The following is a 25,934-nucleotide window of genomic DNA, read 5'->3' on the forward strand; positions in this document are numbered from 1 at the left end:
TTTAACCGGAACCCGCAATTCATTCAGATTGTAACCTACACTCCTACAAGAAGGACTATTTCCCCACTTAGGATATGCTAAGATCTGATCCTAGTTACCAGTTTGAAGTCAATGAGAGGTGGCAGGCATGGGTACTGAGGAGGACAAGTGTCATCTTACAATGCAAGTGCCTCAGATAAAGTCTTTGTAGGATCTCCAGGCAAATGCAGGCTGCTCTCCTCTAGCAAAATGGAAGAGGCTGCTTCTGCCAGCTCAAAGGTTCAAGACAACCTGAGGGTTCAATTTCAGGTTCACCAACAATGATGTCCCCATCCCATGATTCAGGGTTCCAATCTTATCTTCAGCATGCTGACTCTGTTGGAGGGGATGATCAACGCTGTGCATTGTTTCCTTTGCAGTCTTGCCACTTTATTATTATTAGGTTGGTGCAAAAGTAATTGCTGTTTTTGCAATTATTTTTAACCTTTTAAACTGCAATTACTTTTGCACCAACCTAATAGATTTTGGCCAATGGTCAGTGCAGATGGCTTACATTTGCAGATGAGACTTTCCTTAAAGGGTGATACTGAGGCACTCTGGCTTGCACAGCATGCCTTGACTTAAGTAGCTAATATGAACCTGTCATTTTCTTTTTTCAAGGTTTCTAAAGCAATTAACAATAGCTAACCAACACCTCCATCTTTATAATTTCCATTATCCCCATTCCACTGTAGTGCCATAACTACTACTGTATAACCTAACACTTCACCTTCCACCTGCACTTCATCCAAATCCACTAAAATAACTGTGATGCCTCTACATGCCAGGAGTTATCACTACCCCATTCAACACCACCTGTGGGGTCTTTGTTGTCATCTGTCCAGTGAATGATCCCATCCTGAAGGGATGGGAAGTCACAGAATCCCACCCTAAAGGTTTGCTTTCTAAGTATGTTCCCAGTACCCATTAGCCTGGGTTTACCCCCCACCCAAAAGCAAAGCCTAAAACAAATGTTTACGTACAGGTAACTTATTTGGGAAGTGATCTTAGGGAACCTATTCATACACACAGACCCAGGGAAAAGCTCCAAGACTGAAAATCTATCTCTATAAACGGAAGGCAGGGAAAGATCAAAGAGACAGGCCACTCCATTCTGGCAATTAACGTTTTATTAAGGGAAACTTACATACGAGGTGTGTCTTGGGAGGCTGCAAGACAAAATGGATATCCTCCATGCCACTTGGCAGGTGCCAAAGAATGATATAAAACGGGGTGGGATGGAGGTGGGTACTGGTACATGATCAATCCCAGGTAAGGGAAATGCCTTATATGCTTACCTAGTCAGGACAATGCCCTGTTCCAGGAACCAGCATGATCTGGGACACAGGGGAGAGGTACTGCTTTATGTCAGAAGGAAAGTATCAATTTTGATCAGATAGTCTCTGCGAGGGTTTCCAGGAAGCAATCTTTGCTCTGGCCCAGGTCCGGCTTGTGGGTCCAGTAGCAGTCATATCACAGAACAGTCTCTCCTCCACAGAACCAAAGGGAGGGACCAGAAAGTGGAAAAGAGAAAAAGAGAAAGCTAAAATAAGGATGTATTATGGAGTTGGCCATTATTATGGGTGACTAGTATTCAATTCCATAAGATGTTCTGAGGAAGTTTATGGAAGTCATCTCAGAATTGTCTTCCAAGCAGACAGAAGGGGGAGCACTGATCTGGCTTATACCTCCCATTAGTGAAGGATGGTCCCAAGGTCATTACACATGTATAATGCAGAGGGTTTCCAGGGGGGCATCCCAAACCACAGTGTCAGAGGATCCCTGGAGAAGAAAGCAAGAGTGTCAGACATGGTCCCAAGACAAAGTGCCATCAAATGGCTTCCACATGAAGCTGTCAAAAGCCTACTTGGAAGTGTTTCACAGCAGTATGAGTAAAAGGTAGGGCCAAGAGCATTTGAAGTGGCACACAAGAAGTCAGTAGAGTTATATGCAGTGCATAGTTAACAAAACAACTTAGAAATCAGTAGATATTGCTGCAAAATGATTGGATAATTTTGAAATATTTTTTATTTAAAACCAAAAATCAATGTTACAAAGTTTAAAAAATAAAAAATTAAGGATTTTAACTTACTTTTTTGAATGAAACAGTGGCCCTTATATATTTGTTCAAAAACCTCAATAACATCTTTAATTTTTCAAATAGCTTGGAAAGTTAAATTATCACAGACTAAAATATCTACTGTACTTTCTTTCAGGTTTTGACTAATATGAAAATAACCTCATTTGTTAGGAGAAACAAAAAAGTATATACAAAATAGTAAATCATGAATTTTTACAAAAGTAATATAAGGTATTTTTACTTATGTATTTTTACTTACGAATTAAGAAAACATTCAAAAACAATTTTTATACACTAAAAGTAATTTGAGACTCGAAAATAAACTATATTATTATATTTAAATAAACACAAAAAAGAGATATTTGGATGACGGTTTTAATTTCCCAAATAGTCTTCATGAAGGTTTTGTATTTGGTGGCAATGGTGCTTTTCCTTTATGCTTAGCAGCCTTCTCCTTTTTTATCTATAAATTTAAAATATGTGTTGATATAATAATTCATAAAACATCCTAAAGAAAAAAAAGATTGCACATACCTCATTTGTATTCATGTTTTATTTATTACAGCCATTTCACACAGTTATTTAGTAGTTATTAAGCTACTAAGTACTAAAGTCAAAATCTGATAGTTGAAGGGACTAATTACATTTTTCAAATATGGTTTGATTTCAACTTTACACAAGCATTTTAATAAAAAATAACATAATAACTATTGCTTTGGAGAAAATGAATAAATTAATTTTAATTGCCACTTTTTTTTTTTAACTGAAATACCTAACTTTATATCCAGCCTAAGCATATTCCTCGTAAGGTTACAGAATATACCTAATCCAGCTGGATTATCTCTGGAACATGGACTGCTTTAAGGATAGTTTCCTATAATTCCGGTTTCTACATTTCCACAGTTACTTTCCTAAAGTTTGTCTTTCTCCACTGCAACTGAAGCAGAGAAGAAGCTTGCATACTCGTATCTTAAATAACAGCCTTCTGATCTTTTACAAACACATAAACCCTTTCCATGGGAAGAATGACCCCAGAGAACACAAACCCCATCTGAGCACTACCACACACAGTCACACATACCAATTCCCAGAGGCAGCACCACTGCCTTACCCCTGCAAGAGAAAATACTGGGCATGGTAGATGGAGGTAAAGCCTTCTACTTTCTAAGTTGATAGGAATAATATCAAGAAACCAGAAGGGACCTGGTAAGACCACTCTACCAAATCTCATCAAATTACAAATAACTTCCCAATAATAAAACTGGATAAATCTCACCTGTCTCTTCCCCATTTTTCCCCTCTCTGCTCTTTGAGATGGTTGGGAACCTCATTCAGAAATCATACACTCATGTCTCTCTTGCACACTGTATCACTCAACAGGTCATCTGAAGGACCCCCAAAGAACACCCTATTCTAAGGCAAACAGTATACGCTTTGGAGTCAGAAGAGTATTTGAATCCTACCTCTACCATTTATTAACTATTTGAGGCAAGTTACTTAACCAACAGTTTTCTTATTGTCACAGTAATAGGCACTTCTCATGGTTGTCCTCAAGGTGTAAATAAGATCATATACTATATAAAGATCAAGGTACTTACGTAATAAGCACTCAACAAATGCTAGTCCCCTTGTCCCTCTCATTTAGGGCCACGTGTTAGATTTATAGTAACATAAAAAAGAGCAAAAATGCTTAACAAACAAAAGTCAAGAAAGTGTTTGCTCATGTATTGTAGGTATACCTCATTTATTGTGCTTCTCTTTATTGCACTTCAGAGGTGCTGCATTTTTTACAAAATGAAGGCAAGACCTTCCACCAGAAAACGACTAGTACTCCTTTTATTGTGATACTTGCTTTCTTGTGGTGGTTTGGAACTAAGCCCATAGTATCTCCAGGTATGTCTGTACAAACATAACGTTGCTTTGTAAAGGGGCTCTGAACCCATCAGATTCAGTTTCCTAAGTGTCCCTTTTCCCTCAATGGTGCATGTCTTGTTTCTTTTGGAGTAAAAGAAGAGTACTAACAATGGTGTACGTGTCAGCTCAGAAGTGGTGTAGGTTTAAGCTTCTTAGTTTTTGTACTCCATTAATCATACAGGCTAGAGAGTTTATAAACCGTATCTCATAAATCCATAAATTCTAGGTCTGTTTATAATAAGCAGTCTGTGTGGGCCAGGTATATCCTCAGAACATTCACAGATAAGAACTCCTCCCATTATCTTCCCACAAGCAAATACCACTGGCATGTTTTCAAGGCAGTCAACACTACCTGGGCTTCTGGAAGGGGGAAGAAAGGCCCTCTAGAACACTGTGCCTCATAAGTCTGTGAGGGAAAACTAAAATTCAGCTGTGAACGAGCGTTTCAAGAACAGACTGATTTGATTAAAAGTCTACCCTTTGATGATGATGGAAAAATAGCCTTTTCTTTTCTCACTTTAACTGTTTCATCTCCCTCCCTGAGATCCTATTACCACCTCTTTCCCTTAGACCAGAGCTTTCCAAAAAACTTTCTGCACTGTCCAATAAGGTAGTCACTAGCTACATATGGCTACTGAGCCCTTGAAATGTGGCTAGTGTGACTGAGAAAATAAATTTTAAATTTTAGTTTATTTAAATTTAGACTTATAGAGCCATATATGATTGCTACAGATACAGAACATTTCCATCACCGCATAAAGTTGTTTTCTAGCTCTGCCTTAAACCATATGAGGATTCTCCCCTTTACTTCAAAATTCTTCATCAAGAAAACCAAGCCATTCTCTGTCCCCTACTCATTTCTTCTACTCTTGAATGGTGAATTTATTTAATGGTTTCCACACCTTCAATCACTCAACAAGCTCTTGTCTAAGAGTTATAGAGGGTACAACAAAAAGTGACAAGAGTCTTTTCTGTCATGGCACTAATTACCTAATTGGAGAGATAATAAATGCCCACAAAGCAGCCATAAAATAATCCTAAGGAAAGCACTTTGGGGAATGTGCCATCCTCTATACCTCATTAAGCTAAGAACCTTTCACCTGGCTACAAACAAAAACAAAACGAAGCTCTCATATGAACACCACCATGAAACATAGCAAATGTGTAAGTAGATGACATGTATGAAAGCGAATATTACATCCATTTATTTTTTTTTCAATTTTCCGTAAACATCTATTGAAAACGTATTATGTACAAGGCACTGTACTTAGCTCTTGTAAAAACACAAAGAGGACTGAAATACTACACTTATCCCTAAGGAGTTTACAGTGCAGTGGAGAACTGATGAAAATTATCATTACTGTAATCTGGGAATACATCAATAGTGTAATTGCTGAGCCCTGGAATTTGTTAAAATACATTTATGTTTAGTGTTCTGTTTCTTAAAGACTACTAGGTAATTTTAACTTGAGTCTGGATATACCTAGAAGAACTATATGTTATAAATTTAAGATACATATAACTTACAAATCTGCTGATGGTTGATGGTTATTATTGACAATTTTATTTGCAGTATATATTTAATTGATCTTAATGACCTCCATAAATTAACCAGTGTATTATATATATCATATTATTCATTAGTCCTGTTTCTCTTTGAATTGTTCTAAATAAGCCTCACGGCCTAACACTAGCTCTAAGTAAAGACTTTATAACTTATTTTTAATGACAATCCACGATCAATATATAATCATTCAATAGTGTCTTTGTTACAAGTAAATGCTTAATATAAGCAGATTTCCCAACAGACTTACCCTTTCCTGGTATCGTCTTTCAAAGAAAGACATATCGTCCTCTTCAGGTCTCTTTAAGGAAGAAACTTGACTACTTGTACCTACTAATAAGAAAAACAAAATTCTAAGTGACATGTTTCTATAATTATAAATTCTCCTGAAATAAAGAAACAGAAAGAAAGCATTCCTCCTACCCAGTGATATTTTTTTAAACCAGAAATGATCTCCATGGAGAATTGATCCTACTACCTAATTCTTTTTTAGAAAGCAGAGCATCAAAATTCAAAAGTAATTTTCACTGGCAAACATTCTCCAAGTATTCAACCAAGTATTTCATATCAAATAATATCATATAGCTATTTCATATAAGAGCACATTTAGCTTGGTTCAACTACAATTTACATGTTATATAGCTAAACTAGAAATTCATGTAACACTGTAACAGATAATGAACATTAGTATTATAGAAGTGCTGTGGTCTGAATGTTTGTGTCCCCCCAAAAAATACATATGCTGAAATCCTAATGCCCAATGTGATGGTCTTAGGAGGCAGGGTCTTTGGGAGGTGATTAGGTCATGAGGGTGGAACCATCATGAATGGGATTAGTGCTCTTATAAATGAGGGACCCCACAGAGACCTCTCAACACTTCCACAATGTGAGCACAAACAGGATAGCGCAGGCTATGAAGCGGGAGGAGGACCTTCGCCAGAACACAACCATGCTGTCCTTGATCTTGGATTTCTCTGCCTCCCAAACTGTGAAAAATAAATTTCTGCTGTTTATAAGCCACCCAGTTTATGGTTATTTTATCACAGCCACCCAAACAGATTAAGACAGTTTGTGAAGGGAACCGTAAGTGATGATACTACCTGTTTTGAAATTTTTCAAAACAAAAATAATTTTAACCATTTTCCACGGTACTCACTTTTTCAAACTAATCAAGCACTAGTTTAGGTGCCAAAAGAAATTTTAAATTGCTTCAGAAGGAAAATCTGGTTTTCTTTGTAGGTATACCAAGAGCCCAGTTTCATGAAAAAGTCCACCATCATTTGAGATGAATGTCTTAGTTGGGTCCCTTCATATCCAAAATAGAGTATCAACCTGAACACCTGTTCTACTTTTCAAAGCACACGAATCCACTCTCAAACAGCAGCACAAAAATCACATAACTCCAGACAATCATCACAGAGTATATAACCACATTCTGTCAACTATCTAATAAAAAAAGCCTTGTTGAGAAAAATAAGAAAAATTGCATAGAATATGTGCTGTCTATTCATTCATCTGAAAACTTTCCCTGGATCATGTTGGACCATCTGAGCTAACCCTCTAGCAGAATCACCTTCATTAAGTTGCATTTTAACGGTGTAGTACCATTTATCTGGTGAAATGGTGTATTACCACTTTTATCAAAGGTGACTATTAGAAATGAGCAATATCTGCTGTATTTGCTGAAAAAAAAGTTTCTAAGGACTTTGGGCCATGCATCACTGAGGGTCTCTATACAGACGTTTTTAAAATCTAGCATTGGTGTAACTTTCATTAGCATTGAGGAACTCATGTTTCCTCCTTTCTAATTATGAAAAGTGTTCATTTAATTGATCGCACCTTCCTTTGTGCTTTGGCTGCCACTATATTCAGTCAAAACTGAAGCTTAACGCAGCAATTACATCAACCTTAAAAGTTGACACAATTGTGTCCTTTTACTTGGTTTTGATTTTCTATCTCTGTTTTATCACTACTTCATTGTATGTTGCTTTTGTAAGCATCAGCCTTAAAATCTCTTGTGGAGAAAGTCTCTTGCATTCATGAAAAAGTTGTATGAAAATATAAATAAAGAAAAATCTCATTTTAAAATCTTTTTTAATACTAAATACCTAATAAAACAAATTCCTTCTTCAATGTTTTTATTCTTGCTTTCAATAAAGGAAACAGAACACTACTGCTTAAAAATTAATTCATTTTTAATGTAACTTATAAATGATAAAATTTTGCGAACCTATAATTATCACTGGATTACATCCTGTTTAGGAGTGCCTAAAGGATCAAGGCAATTAGTCCACTAGAGGGCTCTCTTATTCAGACATCAAAGCAATAACATGTACCAGAATAAAGTTTTAAAACTTGAAAGTACTGTGTATTAGAATCCTCATTATTCTCAGATGTACCAGTTTTTCCCAATAAAAAAAAAAATGAAGCTTTTTGCTTTTTCTCAGTGCCTGGTCAATACAAAAATAAAATGATACTCAAAGGATGGAAGGAGAACTGACTCTGGGTGCTGAACACACAATGTGACATATAGATGATATATTACAGAATTGTACACCTGAGACCTACAAAACTTTACTAACAACTTTCATCCCCCCAAAATTTAATAAATAAATAAATAAATAGTCAAATTGTGGCAATACTGGAGAAAAAGAAAAGTATCTAGAAAATTAACCAATCTATATTTTTATTTTCTATATCTGAAAATATTTCTCAATTTAATTTCATTACCATCTGTTAGTGTTTCTGGAGAAGAACTAGATGCTTGAAATGCTTTTAGAAATGGGTGGTCCGTGGCCGTAACTGGAGAGTCTAAAAACTCAGCTGAAGGTGCACCTGATAAAATACATAAAGAATGAAAATTAAATCTCTATTTCTTAGGATACAAAGACGTTACTTCAAATGTGAAATAAATGAGAACCTCAGCAGAATCATTAGAAAAAAACCTTTCTATATAAAGGAAAGTTTGATTTAATTCTTACCTGCCATAGAAAGTAAAGGCAAATGGGTAAAGGTAGTTTTGTATTTCTCAGAGACATTTTTCACACACAAAAAAAAATTTATGCACAAACCTAAATGTCAGAAAGGAAGTATAGAACCTTAACATAGTTACAAAACACTATCAAAAGGAAGTCATTCGTGATAAAGAACCTCTAGTTGAAGAGGGCAGAATATTTTTACTCTATTCCTCACTGGAAAACCATCTAAAAACAAAATATAAAAACTAAAGAAAACCTTTTCAATGAAACGAGGAAACATCCCCAAACCACAAACTACCGACCAACTGCTAAATACACTAACTTTTAGACCGAAAGGAAGGAAGCTACAGAGAAAATTGATTAGTGCTCCATCTTCTTTAAAACCACCACCTTCCCCACATCCCTCTCTCCATCCTGCGGGTAGAGGGAAAGAAAATAAACTTTTAAACCTATTTGGTTTTAAAAGTTAGTCCTTTCTTATAACGTAAATAGTGTGGGGCAATTGCTCAGTCTTTTAGATTCCCACCCGCTCCTTCCCCAGCTGCTCTCTCAGGTGGCTTGTGGGAGGCTCAGGTCAACCCCATGTGCTGTTCTCTGGTTGCTACGTGCACTCCAGATCTCAAATGCTCAAGGCTGGCCTAAGTTGTAATTTAATGTTTCAGTTTGGTAGGGCCTGGTAGCCTCACACTTGCTCTCATAAAAGCACAGGACCCTCAATGCTTGTCACTTCTTCATTGAATCCTCCAGGGCTCAGGAGACCCACCTCTAATTCCGCTCTGGGTCACCCTTCCCTTGCCCCTTGCTATGACAGATGCCATAGCAGGCCCACTGCCTCAGGGCTCAGTTAAGAGCTGGGCATTATTGGACTCCTTCCACATTGTAAAGGAAGCCAGTGTCAGCAGTTATCTCTGTCCAGGATTCTACGTGGCTAACAGAGCAGAAGTCCCTCTTCGCCAAGTTCCCCTACATCTGAAATCAAGATAAAAATATCTTATGCTTCCTCTACTCACTCTCACCTTCCTTCACCTCACCTTCCCTCAGGGACCAGGACAGACAGATTTTCTTTCTTTATGTTATAAAGATGATTAAGTGATAAAAACACTAGAAGACACCACAAGGCAAAGATGCCAGCTACTATCGCTATTACTTAGCATTGATCTGAAAGTAACAGCCATTTTGTTTAGTCAGAGAGTAAGAAGAATCAACTATTGGAAAGGAAGAGGCAAAAATATCATTTACAAAATCAACTAAATGTTTATTTAAAACTCTAAGATTAAGTAGAGTAATAATGACTAGTAACAAAAGCAGCATAAAACATTTGCTTTTTTATAAACAAACAATAATCAGCTAGAAAACATAAAGGAAGGGGGAAAACCCATGTATGCTAGGTATTAAAAAATGATGAAATATCTAGAAATAAAATTAAGAATTGTGTGGAACTTTTACGAAGTTAACTGCATTCCACTTAGCTGCACAGAAGACAAATCAGGCGACTTAATATTTTGAAACATCAGTTCTTCCTACATTAATCTATACATTACAATGCTTTTGTAATAATACAATGTTTTCAAAAAATGATGTCAAAATTCTGAAAAAATTAAAAGGTAAGAATTAGAAAAATTGTGAATAAAATGAAGTCATAAATATTAATTTATTATAAAGCTGTAGTGATGAAAACAATATGGCAGCTGCACAGAAATAGACAATAAAGAGACAGACTAAATAGGAACAAAATTTGATAGAATATGACAAAGGTAAAAGTTTCAAATTATTTGGGAAAGATAATTTGCCATCAATTTGAACAAAAACTGAAGTTACACACACCTCACACTTGCACAAAAAATAAATTCCAGAGGCATGAAAAAGCTAAACATAAAAACAAAAAAAATAAATATTAAAGTAAAATGAAAGAGAACATACTTATAAAATTGGAGCAGGGAAAGCCTGCCTCAAAAAAAAAGACTAAACAACATATGACAGATTGGAAAGAAACATCTGCCAAAGAAAATAACAAAGGATTAGTATATAGAATATATAAGAAGACTTTCTATAAATCAATGAGAAAAGATAAAAATATGAAAATGGGCAAAGTATATGAACAGACAACTAACAGAAAGTAAAATGGCCAATAAATACGAGAAGAGTCTCATCTCACTAATAACCAGAGAAATCACACTGAGACAATAACATTTTCACACATCAGACTGGCAAATAATTAATGATATCAATAATCAGCATAAATGTGAGAAAATAATATCACTAGAGGAACTGTAAACAAGTAAGCATGTTTGGAGGGCAATTTGACAGAATGTATTATAATTTCACACGTGCACACACTTCAACCCAACAATTCTACTTCTCTGTATCTACCTTGGAGTCAAATTCACATGATATACAAGGAAGCAAGTTCAAGGATTTCTTTTTGGCAGGATTCTTTGTAAACACAAAATAAAATGGAAACAATCTAAAAGCCACGAACAAGGAAATGGTTTGCATAAACATATATCTATAATATGGAATTCTCTGCAGCAGTTAAAAAGAATTAAGTAGACTTCTGTGTCCTAACATATAGACCTTCAAAATTTTTCTAAGTTAAAAAGAAGTAAACTATAAAAACGTGTGTTAAAAACTCATCAATTGATGACAGCAAATTACCCTGTGGGAAAGAATCTGGAGTAAAGACAAGTGTTCGAGGGGGCTTTTCACTTTATTTCTAGTTTTTGAATCTTTTATAATAAGAAAACATTCATTTATATTTATGTAAATTTTGTAATAAAAAATTAGAATACATGCTTGTTTTTTTAAATGGATAAAGAAGTTGTGGTACATATACACAATGGAATACTATTCGGCGTTAAGGAAAGATGATATAGGAGCATTTGTGACAACATGGATGGATCTTGAGAGTATAATGCTAAGTGAAATAAGTCAGACAGAAAAAGCAGAGAACCCTATGATTTCACTGATATGTGGTATATAAACCAAAAAGAACAAGACAAACAAATGAGAAACAAAAACTCATAGACACAGACAATAGTTTAGTGGTTACCAGAGGGTAAGGGGGTGGGGGGTGGGTGATGAGGGTAAGGGGGATGAAATATATGGTGATGGAAGGAGAACTGACTCTGGGTGGTGAACACACAATGGGATTTATAGATGATGTAATACAGAATTGTACACCTGAAATCTATGTAAATTTACTAACAATTGTCACCCCAATAAATTTAATTAAAAAAAAAATCTACACACACAAAAGTATTTAAAGTAGATAGAAACCCATATTCTTCTCCCCAATTCCACTCAACTCAGAAGGATCCAGTTACCTGCAACGGTTGGTGATATACCCAATTGAACTTTTCCCTATATTACTTAAAACTTCTATGTATACAAGCAAATATATGTATTACATACACATAGACATACATGCATATGAGCATGTACTATAGATGTGATTATATAAGTGATTACACGCATATTCACACATGAATATAAGCTTTTGTTTCCAAAATGGTTAAAATGGCAAAAATTGCATATAATAGGGTAATCGTTAGGGAAACTATATCATATCAAATAAAGGAAATATTATTCAGCTATCACAAACCATAGGGCTGTGGGTTGGGATGTGGATACAAGAACTAGGATAGGAGTGACCTTTTACGTTTTCTAAATTTTCTATAATTGCCATCTACTATATAGTGGCAATAAAACCTTTTTTAAAAGATAAAAATCAAATGAGAGAATGTTTTCTGGGGGGAAAAACATGAAGAATATAAGGTGTTAAACAAACAGAAGGCTTCACTCTTGTTAGCACACTTACAAACCATACGAAAAGCCCACGTCACTTACCAATTCCACTGTCATCTAAGCGCATGTAGCCTTCTGCCAGTGAGCTGAAGCCACTCAGCCCTCCCATTGCTGCATAAGGAACATCGTGTCCCACTGGTTTTCCTTGAGCCAGTCTTTCTTGCTTAGTCTCCACTACTGTGTCATGGGCATAAGCAGGCTGACCACAAGCACAAGTGAAGCAGCTATGGAATCCTGAACACTTCGAACCTGAGTCAAGATGCAAAGCAAGTTAAATGTTTTTAAATGTAGGTACTGAGCTGTCTGCCCTAAAAATGCTCGGCTTGGTCAAAATCACCTGACTCTAGGTCCCTTCTACACTGTCCTCTGGCTCCTGTCACTCTTACCTCCAGCCTGTGAACTCCCTCCCAGCCACTGTTCTCATGTCTAAAAGACACTAAAGTGGTAAAGGAGTATGTAACAGAAAAACAATATTGGAAAAAACAACTAAGACTAAAGGAAATTGGGCTCACTGAAGAGCCAGAAATGCAGTCCTCAACTCGAATACTTAGTTAAAAGCAGGTATGGTGACGACAGCCCAGTGGCCCAGACAAAGTGAAGAGATGAAACCTCCTTAAGGATCAATGCCCTATAGAAGCCATATTGGAAGGTCAACCCATAGATATAGAAAGGATGCAATGGAATACTGTTTTAAAAAGGAATGAAGTACTGACACATGCACAACATCAATGAATCAAAAAACATTATGCGAAATGAAAGAGGTCAGTCACAAGAGACCACACATTCTATGAGTCCCTTTATATCAAATGTCTGGAATGGGCAAATCGATAGAGACAGAAAGTAGATTATTGGTCACCTAGGACTGGGAGGAGGGAGGCATAAGGAACAACTGCTAATGGGTATGGAGCTTCTTTTGGGGATGACGAAAGTGTTCTAAAATTTATTGTGGTGATGATGGTTGCACAAACCTGTGAATATATTAAAAACCATTAAATTGTAACCTTGAAATGGGTGAGTTGAATGGTATGTGAATTATATCTTAATAAAATTATTACATATGAAAAAAAACAAGCCCTACTGAAACGGAGGCCAGAATATGCCATACTTTTGACAAACGTGTACGGGAACCAAGGCACATAAGCTTTTTCCAAGTATGTTCATACTTAGCCAATGAAACACATTTATTCCTGCCACTGCCATTAAAAATGTTTTATATTTCATCATGAGACTTCAATTCAAACTACTACAAAAATAAGTGAAATACCATCTCCTGAAAAAAAATACTGGCCTAATATCCTACTTATTTCAAAGGGTTTTTTAAAGCATGATCCAGTGAAAGGGCATACGGGATGGGAGCTGCAATTTGGGCACAGGTATTGATGTAAGGGTGCTATTGCATATAAAGTGTTACAATTATCATGTTACATTTTGCTTTTCCCATCAGCCTATGTTTTAGGCAATAACATAATAATCCACCAGCAAATCATAAAATTTTTCTCAACTTACAAAATCCTTTTATAAACCTATAAATAGAATTTAGTTGATAAAACTCCCACTATTGAAAAATTTGAATCCAATCATGTTTCGTGATACCTTAAAATCTATTACTATTATTTGACTTATTTGAATTACATGAGATCAGGGTTTACAATTGCAAAGGAAACAAATAACTCGGAGTTTTTCCACGAAAATAAAATTTTAGAGTAACTATCCATCAATTTTTTCTTTGTTTTTTCATATTGACTCTGTAGCTGAATAAAACTGGCACAAAGACACCTTAACTAGTCAATAAAGAAATAAAACCATTCTGTTGGTGTGTTTATAATAATGCAACTCACAGGCATTGCACGTAAAGCCAGGTGCAGCACTGTGCTGATCTGCAAAGTGCTTGCACCTGCAGCGAATGGGCTGTGCCCCATTCAAAGGGACAAACAGGTAAGCCCCGCACTGGCAGCCGGTCACTCGACAAGGCAGACGAATGGGGCGCTGCTGTGGAACCGTTTCAAAGTCTGTTTGATGTTGTTTATACCTAAAAAATAAAGGGGGAGAAGGAGAAATAAAAACACAATGCAGAATGGCCAGAAATTACAATTTCTATTCTGTTAAGTGCAAAATGATTCTTTTTTATTTGGGTTTCATTGTTCTTGTTAGTAAAGTGAAAATAAACTCCCCGACTTACAGTATTTCTGCCAGCTGTGTTGCTTTGGTCAGAGAAAAATCACTTGTAGATTATTTTTAGTTATGTATAGTTATTTATATATAGAAGAATTTTCACAATAATATACAAAGAAATAGCATTTAATTCCCTTAAAATACTTACCACTGTAGATTCTTTAATATGGAAGCATAACTTAAGAGTATGAAAAAACTTATTTACAAAAATTCTTCTTATCAATGTGCATTACTTACATTTATTTTTATAGGTTTGCTATTTAAAATTGAAATAAGTTCAATAAACATACATTGATATAACTTATTTTAACTTATGTTTTAACTTTTAACTTCAAAATAAATTATCAACATTTTTAAAAGCCAAAGTTCTTTGTTAAAATATTAAATAATTGTCTTAAATAGGCTATTCGCTTCCACTCATAAGATGATACTCAGTAAAATAATATTAAATTTATTATTATTCTCAACATTAATGTAGGTAATAGAAGTTAAAAAAACAATGATACCATTTTTCACTTAGCAAATAGAGCCAAAGTTTTTTTAAAACAATATATAATTCACAATGCTGCCAAAAGTGTTACAAAAGAACCAATTCCATTTAATGTTTTAAGAAACTTCAATAGATCCATCCTTTAACCCAGACAGTTCATTTTTTGAAAATACAACCTAAGAAAATAATTCCATGTATAGAAAGAGCTTTGTGCATAAAGATAGTTTTAGCAACAGTACTTACAATAGTGAAAGCTATATATGTATATATACATATATATGTATATATACATATATATATATGCACACACACGTACTTACAAATACACATACACACTACTAATAACAAGGGAATGGATAAGTAAATTACTAGACAATGTTTTCAAACTTTTTATCAGTGAAACCCTTTCCTCAAACAAAATCTTTTACAGAACCGTGATATATAAAATAGATAAAAGCAGAATTGGTTAGAGCAAGGAAAAGTGCCAGAAATGGAGGCTGTTCTTCCCCTAAGCTGCCCTCCCACCTGGAACACCGCTAGACACTCTCACAGGTCTAGGGAACACACAATGAATACCACTAGACTAGCTGGAATGTCAAGCAGGTATTAAAAATCTTGTTTGTTATTACTACATAACAATGTGGAAATACGTTTCTGTGATTCTATCATGAAAAACCGGTTTAATATTTATACGCATACATATTTAACAACTAAATTACCTATGTAAAGAAAAAAATTACATGAATATAATAAAATATGTTAACAGCAGCTGGCTTTGGGTGGTGAGTCATCTTTCTATTTCTCTATATAATCCTCATTTGTCTTAACCATGTTTCACTTGTGTAATAGGGAAAAAAACTGTGTAGACAGAGATCTCACTGAGTGGCCTGTACTAAAGAACTTTTCCATCGAAGTTGAGTTGTGCCAATTTATTTTTTTAATTTTTTATTTTATTTATTAGTTTCAGGTGTACAAGACAAGGTACTATTTAGACGTTTGGGCCAATTTTTAAGGTTAATTCCAGGTTGTATAATTATACATAGATAAGAGATGGGGCACTAAATTTGTACAGGAATAAATACTGAAACTGACAGAAATTGACTAAACTCCAATTCTGAAAGCTATCAACATAACCCTCACCTGCACTCCTCCAGTGTTTTTAGTTGGGGTTGCTAAATAAATTCCAAGTCAATCTATATATACATTACTCATCCTAGCAACTGCCTAACAACCTTCGGCAAACTGCAAGTCTGTAAACAGCAACCATACAAAGAGTCTCTCATGAAAGAGCCCTAGAGACTATCAGAACAGGGCGGTTCTCCTTCCACGGTTCCTTTGGAACAGAAAGTTGAAGTTGTTACCTAAAAACACATAATGGGTTCAGTGAGTTTTCCACGAAGCAGCTTTGTCCTTTGAGCTTTACAACTGTGACCTGTAACCGTAGTAAAATTTAAAGTAGAACATGACCAATACAGCCACATGTGAACTTCAGGTACAGGCAACACAGCAAGGATCCGAGCCTCGTGTATTTCCTTTGCTCCATGTGCTCTGCTCAGAAACGGACCATTTGTATTAATAATAAACGGCCCATTTGTATTAATAATAAAAGACTGTGTGCTGAGTACTTCTGTTTGTTTAAAGAAATGTAGCAACACAAAATGTTTCTTAAAGTATAGAGGGAGATTAGTAAATTTGAGGAGAAATGCTTTTATTTGGAGATTGGTAACCTGTTCAGTTTGGGTCATCTCAAGCAGTTCTGCAGTCTGACAACCTGTCCTCTACCACCCTATCCAGTGGTGGGAGAGGTCCAGTCTGCTCCTTAGCCTCACTGAAAGGCAAAGCCATAGGGGCACCCATATCTTTTTTACCAATGGCAAGAGAAGAGGTACTGAAGGTGATGGACTCTACAATACAGAGTTCTAACAGGATATAACAGAAATTTTTAAATTATAGCAAAAAAAGTTTTTTAGATAATTTCTAGCACATAATATAAAGATCTTTTAAATGTTTCTCAATTATCACAAGTAATGTTATTTATAGAAGGAAGCTTTTCTATGCAACAGTTTTATATTTTCTAATCACCAGAAAACTTAGCAATAAAATATCTTACCTATGTGTACAAAAACACAGTGTCTCTGGACCCACAAGTTTACAATCCATTCCAGTTGGTGATTGCCAGCTGACGAATAATCTGTTCTGTAAGCGCATAGGTAAAACTTTTCTTTTATATTCTTCATATTCTTCAGGAGTAAAAAGTTTCCCTCCATCGTCCTCACCTACAATTCTACACAACAACAACAAAATATATATATATATATTTCTCTTAAACCTTGAGTATTTATTTTCCAGGGTAAAAATACTAAACTATACTTTCCAGGTTAAAAATTAAACTACACATGTATAGTCATCAGCTTTGTTTTTTATACTTTACTCATAGGTTCATGTTAATAGCAAAATTACACAATAGTAACAAAGCTCTTGATTCCCATATAAAAGAGGATTCTAAATAAGAAAGTCAAAGAATTCCTAACATCTGACTTTACTGACCAAGGTTTACCATTGAAAAATGACCACATGTTCATTTCAATTTCTCCTTGGATTCTGAAGCAAACGTGTTATTTCTTATTAAAAGCTGGAATTTAAATTTCTAAAAATTCTAACAATTTCTGCCTTGAAAAATAGTACCCCCAAACAAATAACACAAAAAACAATGTAGAAGACATAAGTGATATCTACAGCTGATCCCAAACCCTGGCCAGTTTAAACTAACGTGGGATCTGCAAACACCCTTGGATCTGCACAAGCTCAAACCCACATCTGTTGCTGAGGAATCAAGTGCATCATTGCCTAATTCCAGAAATAAGCCCTCAATATTTTACAGGGAAAATTAAGCCGCTATTTATTAATTTCCTAAGAAATTAGGAGTTGGCCTCCCTGGAGGAAAAGGAAGCACAGTTAAAAGAATTTGTACAAAATTGAAAAAATTTCTCCTTGGAAATGCCCCCATTTAAGTCATGAAAAGTGTTTGCAGAATACTACCTAATTTTTTCTGTAATCCACGCCTTTTTCCATACTCTCAAGCCTTTAACTGAGGTAGATAAATTTAAAACCAATTCAGAAGCTATGAAACCATCGCAACCTCCATCTTTACTTAAAAAATTTAGGTAGACAATAGTGAAAATACAAAGAGCATCTTCTTCTGAGATAATTTTTGGGCCATTTCACTTTATTATAGCTACCAAGTAATATGCCAACAAGTAATGGAAAGACCTTAAGATCAATGCAGGTCTTTAAAGAAAGAGATCGTTTGTACTTAACCAGTGCAGCCTAAACGTTTGTGTAGTTACACAAACCTCAAGGGATCTAGTTCAAATGCAGATTCAGATTAACGGTCTAGAGCGGGCCTGAGATTTAACATTTCTACTAAACTCCCAAGTGATGCAGACACTGAAGGTCCAAAACTCTAACTTTTACAGGGAATTGCTCCGGTTATTTGTTTGCAAAAATAATTTTCCACCAAGCCCTAACAATTTCTGGGCCAAGCAAGAGGCTACAACAGGAGGCCCACAATCCACGTGTCTAAACATCTAAATAACTAAGTTACCAGTCAACACTGGGGCCCAGCAACCTGGTTCCTGGGGAAAGCCCTTGAGATCTGGAGTCTAGCGAGGCCGGCTCTGCCCCGGGTGAGAGCTGGTGGAAGCTGTTCTGGGTACCGGACTCTTGGTATTACCTGGACCCACCTGAACCCGGGATGAGGCCTAACCCATCAAGCTTTTCACTCTCACTCTTCTGTTATCAGAATTACCGGGCATTCCTAGGTGTTCCCCAAAAGTATACCACCGACACAGTCAGAGGGAGTGCACTCAGCAAGGGAACCCGTTTGCCGTAACAACCCTGGGTGATCTGTGGCGACCACCTTTATGCAGAGCAGCCCCTCTCGCTCAGATTTCCCAGGCGGAGCTGTGATTGCCTCTTTTCTGATGTGCACAAACACATTCCCCACCCCCCACTCCCAACTTCCTGCCTGTCCCTCTCCAGTAATTCCCATTCACCCAGTTCCTGAACTTTAAAAAAACCTTCCTTGAAAAAAAGAACACGTCGCCGCAGGCGCACCAACCCTGGTCAGGACCCTGGGCTGTGAGTCACCTCCTCAAGCCACGGGGCGGCTGCCTCTCCAGTTTCGGGAGAGGAGTATCTATCTCCAGAACCACAGACACTACACCAATCAGTGTCTTTCTCCCAAAACTAGCACCTAGGGATTGGGCGCATGTTCAGAAAGTTCACTTGACCCATTGCCACACTAACATGTAAATTTAATGTCTGCTAACTTTCATAGGCCCCCGGTACTCGAGGTGTAATTCTTCAATGGCCATTTAGGAAAAATAACTGGACCTCTGCATACATCTGGAATTATTCATCCTTCTTGGAAGGGATCAGAGCCGGAGACCTCTTAAATAGCCTCGGAAGAGACTTACTAGAACTGCGTGTCCAGTATTCTGTAATTAATTACAGAAAGACGAAACTGGAAAGCACTGTAAGCCTCGCTCCGCAGCCCGGGAACCTCCAGGGCCCCGGCGGGCGAGCACCGGGACCCTGCCCGCGCTTCTGCCGCCAGGGGGATGGGGCCGCGCCAGGCGCCCTCCCCGCGGAGCTGCTGCCTCACCTCCGGTACTCCAGGTACTCGTCTACAGCCGCCGCGCCGCCGGGAGGTAACGTCAGCCGCTCCATGGCTGGGAGGAAGAGACAGGCTCCGGCGCCGCGCGCTCTGAGCCCGCCCCGCCCGCGGGCGGACCTCGGCGGAGCCAGAACCGGCGCCGCCCGGGCCGGCCGCGCCCCCTCCCGGCCGCCTCCCGATTGGCCCGGCCCGAAGACGGCGGTGACGCCGCAGGGCTCGAGCGCTTCCACCTGGCCGCCGACGCGGGCGCTATAAACCCGCGGTCTGCGGGCGCACCGGGCCGCGCACGTGGGGCTGTTCGCCGCGGTGCGTAATCCTTTCTTCTCGCTTTTCCTAGTCGGGCAGGTCTCCTTGTACACTGACATGTGACAAAGCAGTGCAATGCCTTGTGTATAATGGACGCACAGAACATGGCTTACTTCTTTGTGCAGCGGTTTTCACCGGTTTTGAGACGTTTCTGGATGTGGCCTGTCTCCCCATAATTTCCAGCCGTGTTTTCAAAATTGGCATTTTTAAAAACTCTCATGTAAAATTAATGATCCTGGGTGTCTGCGTCCTGTTTGGGTGTCACTACAGCTACATATTCGTCAAGGGAAGTGAATAGCAGGTTTAAGGGGATACAAGTAGAAACAATTTAGTTATGATTTTTGAACATCTTTGGAAATATTCATAAAGTCTTTTAAAGTTGAATTACCATGCGATTGGTAATTTGACCATAATTTGATTTAGGAACCTGGAAAAGCGGTAGGAAATCTATCACTGCTCAGGAGTAGTTAAACTACTAAACTTGCGCGCCCTCTATAAATTATCTGGGTGGGAGAATCTCCAAACAATAAGAAAAATAATTCGTTGAACTACAATACTTAATTTTAAAAGTACTTTCCTGAATATTTCAGGTCCCAAGGCAAACCATTATACAGAGAGACTGTTTCGGTGGCCCCTCTCCCCAACTTTTCAGTGCCCTTTTTTCTCTTCTAAGGTTGGTATTATTGCTTAGGCCAGTCCTATTCCTACTTTAATATACCCACTGCTTTTTGTTAATTATAGTTGGCTCCTCAACGATGCAGAGATTAGAGGTGCTGATCGCCCCCTAACCCTCCTTAGAAATCTACATGTGGAGACACAATCTTATCAGAAAACTAAAGCTAGAATGATAGAAAATCCTCACATATCAATAATCACCCTAAATGTAAATGGACTGGACTCACCAATAAAAAGGCACAGAGTAGCAGATTGGGTCAAAAAATTAAACCCAACCATATGTTGTCTCCAAGAGATACATCTCAGCTAAAGGACAACCATAGACTCAAAGTGAAAGGGTGGAAATTGACACTCCAAGCAAATGGTATCCAGAGAAAATCAGGTGTATCCATACTGATATCAGATGAAAGAGACTTCAGGGTGAAAAAGGTAACAAGAGACATATACACAATGAAATACTATTCGGCAGTAAGAAAAGATGAAATAGGACCATTTGTGACAACATGGATGGATCTTGAGATTATAATGCTAAGTGAAATAAGTCAGACAGAAAAAGCAGAGAAACATATGATTTCACTAACATGTGGTATATAAACTAAAAACAACAAAAGAACAAGACAAATGAGAAACAAAAACTCATAGACACAGACAAAAGTTTAGTGTTACCAGTGGGTAAGGGGGGTGAGGGGAGGGAGATGAGGGTAAGGGGGATCAAATATATGGTGATGGAAGGAGAACTGACTCTGGGTGAACCCAAAATGGGATTTATAGATGATGTAATACAGAATTGTACCCCTGAAATCTATGTAACTTTACTAACAATTGTCACCCCAATAAACTTTAATTAAGAAAAAAAACTTTCAAAGGTCAGATAAAGGAGTGATCCAGAAATGGAGTTATTTTAGGGAAGGAGCCCTGCTCAACTCTCCAATCACACCTTGTGGGCGGTTGCTGCCAGTTTTCTCTCTTTATGAGCACCTAGCCCTGCTTTTAGGCAGCAGCTAAACTATTAATAACAAAGACAAATAACAAAAAGTGCTAGGCTCTCTTAGCTTATAGACTTGCCTATGTAGACAATTACAATTTAATGAATCTAGGGGGGAATAATTAAAATAGGCTTAGCTCAACTATGGACTCTTTCAGGAAGATGCGGGAGCAGTAAACTCTTCCGAACAAAGAAATTGACAAAAATATTAGGCATAACAAATAAGACTATGAAACAAAGTAGAAAATGTTATCCTAACCTTGTATAATAAAACTGACAACTTAGCTAATTAGAATATTTTATATGATTTTTTTCTACTTTAATAAAAAAGAATTATAATTTCTTCCCAAAAGGTAGTTAAATTGATCTAGGGTAGGATAGACAGGGACATAAAAATCACCTAGGCAAGTGTTATATATTTTACATATTTAGTCCTCTTAAAATAAGATAGGTATTATCAGCATTTTGCAGTGATGTATAAGTCAGGAATGCTTTCTTCTGAAAATAACAGAATAACTCAACTAACAGAGGCTTAATTTAGGGTTTTTTGTTACTTTAAAGAAGTATGGGGATAGAGTTTTGTTTGTCAAATATATACAAGTGTACATCAAATATATACAAAAATAAAGAGCCCAGGAGAGCAATCCAGGGTGCTGAGTCACCAGGATTGGAACCATGTGTTTCAGACAAGAATTTCTCCATTACTGTTTAATAGAACACCTATTGACAGCCAGCCACAGTGTTTGGGGACACATGGGAATGAGAATCATCCCACTTTCAAGGATCTCCCAGTCAATCAGGTGGAGGAGCAAATAAGGAAAGAGCTTAGATGTTTTAATGAAGTATACTGTCATGTTAGAGAGCCCCACCTGGCAAAGAACCAAGGGATGCCTCCAGTCAACCACCAGTGAAGAACTGAATCCTGCCAACACGATGTGAGTCAACCTGTAAGCAACTCCTTTCCCAGGAGAGTTTGCGATCACCATAGCCCCACCCCATACCCTGATTGCAGCTTGTGAAGCAGGGCACCCAGCTAAGCCAGCCCATATCCTGGCCCACAAAAACTATGAGATAATAAATGTTATTTAAAGCCGAAAAAATAAAGAGAACAGTATAATAAATTTAATGTTGCCATGACCCAGTTTCAACAATTAGCAAATGCATGGCCTGTCTTGTTTCATATATATATGAAACAAGACATACATGTATAATCTCCATCCACTTTTCCCAAACCCAGATTATTTTGAAGGAATATACTGGAGAGTTTTGAACAAAAGAATGACTTCTGGCAGCTCACTCTTACTGCCAAGTGAAGAAGAGCTCATGAAGAAGAATGAATGAAAACAGGAAGACCCATTATGAGCCAATTACTACAATCCAGGTGAATTTACAGCACCTTAGTTGAGCTTGATGGCAGCAGAGATGGTGAGAAATTGAGCATGGATTGGCTCTTTGATGTATTGCAAAGGTAGAAGCCTACAGGATATATTGACGGATTGATTATGGGATGTGAGAGAAAAGAATCAAGGATGACTTCAAGGTATTTGGCCTGAGCAACATGATGGAGCCATTTACTGAAATAGGGAAGACTGCCAGAGGATGGAAATCCAGAGTTCATTTTTGGACATGAATTTAAACTACCTATTAAATATCCAAGTACAAATAGTGAATAAAAAGTTGGATATCTAGATATGTGCAATTCAGGGAAGAAGTCCAGGCAGGAGATAGAAGTTTGAGAGTAATGATAAGATAGTTGATATTTAAAACCATGGGACAAGATGCTTTCACTAGGAAGTGAATATGAATACCAGAGAGGTCCGGTACACTCCAAAGTTGACAGCAGGAAGAGAAGGAGGAACAAGGAAAGGAGACTGAATAGAAGCTCCAAGTGAGCCAGAAAATAAGTAAATAAATCAATAAATAAATCACAAGAAATAGTAATGTCCCAGAAGATAAGTAAAAGAAGTATTTCAAGGAGATAGTAAGCAAAACACAAAACTAAATTTAAAAAGAAAATAAAAACCAACGCCTAGAATTTCAAAACAAACCGAAACAGATAAACCTAATGGTGTATCAGTTTGGTGACAAAATCACACAAGAAAAGAATTATTCCAATTGACCTTAGAACAAAATGTTTTGACTATACTTCTGAGTAGGACGTATTCTTAGGACAAAAAAACTAAAAAGGCTAACAAACCTGAAATTATCTAGTTTCATCTAGTAGTCTTATTGTTAATAGTAGCAATTGCATTATTATTTTGAAATTCATATGTATGTTTTAACATACTACAACTAATGTTAAACCTATGTTAAAGTAATGCAGGATGAAATGTTCAGCATAAAAAGGTCCATTAAAAAATCTTGTAATTTTAAATTATGGTTGTAAATATCAAAAAATTAGAAAATTTAAAAATTTATTTATTTTCTAGCTCAGTCCACTGAAAAGAACAAGAAGCATTCAATGATAATCCAAGAGCAAAAAGAATCCCATATTGTGGTCTAAAACACCATTTCACACTAAAAGGACTCAGGGTTTTTGACAGTCAATTTCTAGATATGTACCAGTTGAGCTTGGAACATCTTATTGTGCCAGAAAGCAAGGAAGCTATCAAATTGAGCTAATATTGCCATATCAAATGAATAGAGAAACCTCAAAAGCTTCCTTCCTTGGGCCCAAAATAGGCTAATTTGAGTAGCAAACAACTGCAACTGACAAGAACACATTCAATGTGTAAAGCCAGTTTACAGTGGTATTCAAAAGAGAAAAAAGAAGAGAGATATTTTATGGACATCATGGAGGTTGCTAGGTAACCAACACATTACTCTAAAATTGGATCATTGAAAGGAAATAATTAAAGATCTTCCCTGTCTTTCTGGTATGAAAAGCATTTCAGGATAACCAAATAATCCTAATGGACTCAGGAAATTTCTTCTATACAGAATTCTAGCTAATAAATGTAGAAGGAATGATCAAATCAGCAAACTACCATCTTGCAACCCCTCATTATTTCAAATTGAATCAGATAATGGTCATCAAGAGATACTAAAATCATTAAGTGTAAGATTGTTGGGAAACGTTACAAAGAAGGAATCAGGCTGTCACCACCTGAACAATTTAAGCATTACTGAGAGTGAGAATCTGGCACTACATGGCTCTTGAGGAAATGAAATAATATGAAGACTGTAACATCACCTACAGTGTATTCTTATTAAAAATTTGAAATATACTTAAGTCTTGAGATCTAACTTCTTAGACTACAGGAAACACAGAGGATGCAGAAACAAACACCACAAGGATGCAATTGAGACATTCTACAGGATTGCAGACCCGGTTTCTTCAAGAAGTAAACGGAGTTCGGGAGCAGGAAATGGAAATGAAAACAGATCTCAGAGGCTGTAAGAACCAATTTCAATATGTGGACCTTGTAAGGATTCCAATTTGAAAAAATAATTGTAAAAAGATATTTTTTAAGACAACTGGGGAAATTTCAACAGTTTGTATTAAAACTTAAATGTTTATTTCCTTTTGTTAGATATAAAAATGGCTTTGTGATTACATAACACAATGTTTTTTTCTTTTAAAGCATAATGAAGTAATTAGGATAAAGTAAGTACTTCATGCCATTTACGATTTCCTTTTAAATACTCCAACAACAAAAAAATAAAATAAAATGGAAACAGTTCCAGTTTATCAAGATGCCCCCTTTACACCAGCATAAATAAAAGCCCCTTGTTCTTGAATGGCCATAGAATACTGTCCTTGCTTCAGCAACTCAGTTGTATATTACTCAAGAGTTGTTGAGTGGCAGCAATGAAGGTCAGAACCCAATTGGGCAAAAGCAGCAACCTCTCAATAAGGAGCCAATTCCAGTTTCATGGTACCTGCCACCTGCTTCATGGCTTCGGTTTGGCATCAGATCTGACAGGACAGAGACAAACCCACGTTAATGGTAGGGCAGATACCTTTATAAACCAATTCTCTTTCCAAGAAGATTTGTCTATCAGTGACGGAAAAGACATTTGTTGGAATGTAAGCAGACATATCACCAGCTTGTGTTTCTAGGACTGGTAAAGCAGTCAAGAAGCCGTCACCAGAAGAATCATTCATTTTGCCTGCTTTCTCCAGCAGATGGGAGTATGAGTAGCACATATCACCAGGATGGGCCTCACAAGCAGTAGAGGGGTCTGTGGGGCAGCAGAAAAATCTGACAATAAGCCTGTTTGGATAACTTGTCATAGATGATCAAAATACATTTGCCATTATCCCTAA

The 25,934-nt window shown here is 37.0% G+C and overlaps 1 protein-coding gene across 7 annotated transcripts; it reads right to left on the reverse strand.

Annotated features, from left to right (window-relative positions):
* Positions 1-1,127: 1,127 nt before the first annotated feature.
* On the reverse strand, positions 1,128-19,862 carry FAM221A (family with sequence similarity 221 member A). Of its 7 annotated transcripts, none has more exons than XM_081079277.1 (8): positions 19,687-19,821; positions 17,131-17,304; positions 14,197-14,387; positions 12,401-12,607; positions 8,307-8,411; positions 5,827-5,909; positions 1,707-1,800; positions 1,133-1,508 (listed from the first exon to the last, which is right to left on the reverse strand). In XM_081079277.1, exons 1-7 carry the CDS (start codon positions 19,749-19,751, stop codon positions 1,738-1,740), a joined length of 888 nt encoding a protein of 295 aa, XP_080935403.1. In that variant the 5' UTR covers positions 19,752-19,821; the 3' UTR covers positions 1,133-1,508; positions 1,707-1,737. The 7 variants fall into 7 exon arrangements, with proteins under 7 accessions (XP_080935402.1, XP_080935403.1, XP_080935407.1 ...); XM_081079281.1 differs by having other exon boundaries at positions 19,499-19,796; XM_081079276.1 differs by having other exon boundaries at positions 1,128-1,800; positions 19,687-19,862.
* Between the last annotated feature and the right edge of the window lie 6,072 nt (positions 19,863-25,934).

The sequence above is a fragment of the Rhinolophus hipposideros genome (genome assembly GCF_964194185.1).
Source record: "Rhinolophus hipposideros genome assembly, chromosome: 18".
Taxonomy (NCBI): Eukaryota; Metazoa; Chordata; class Mammalia; order Chiroptera; family Rhinolophidae; genus Rhinolophus; species Rhinolophus hipposideros.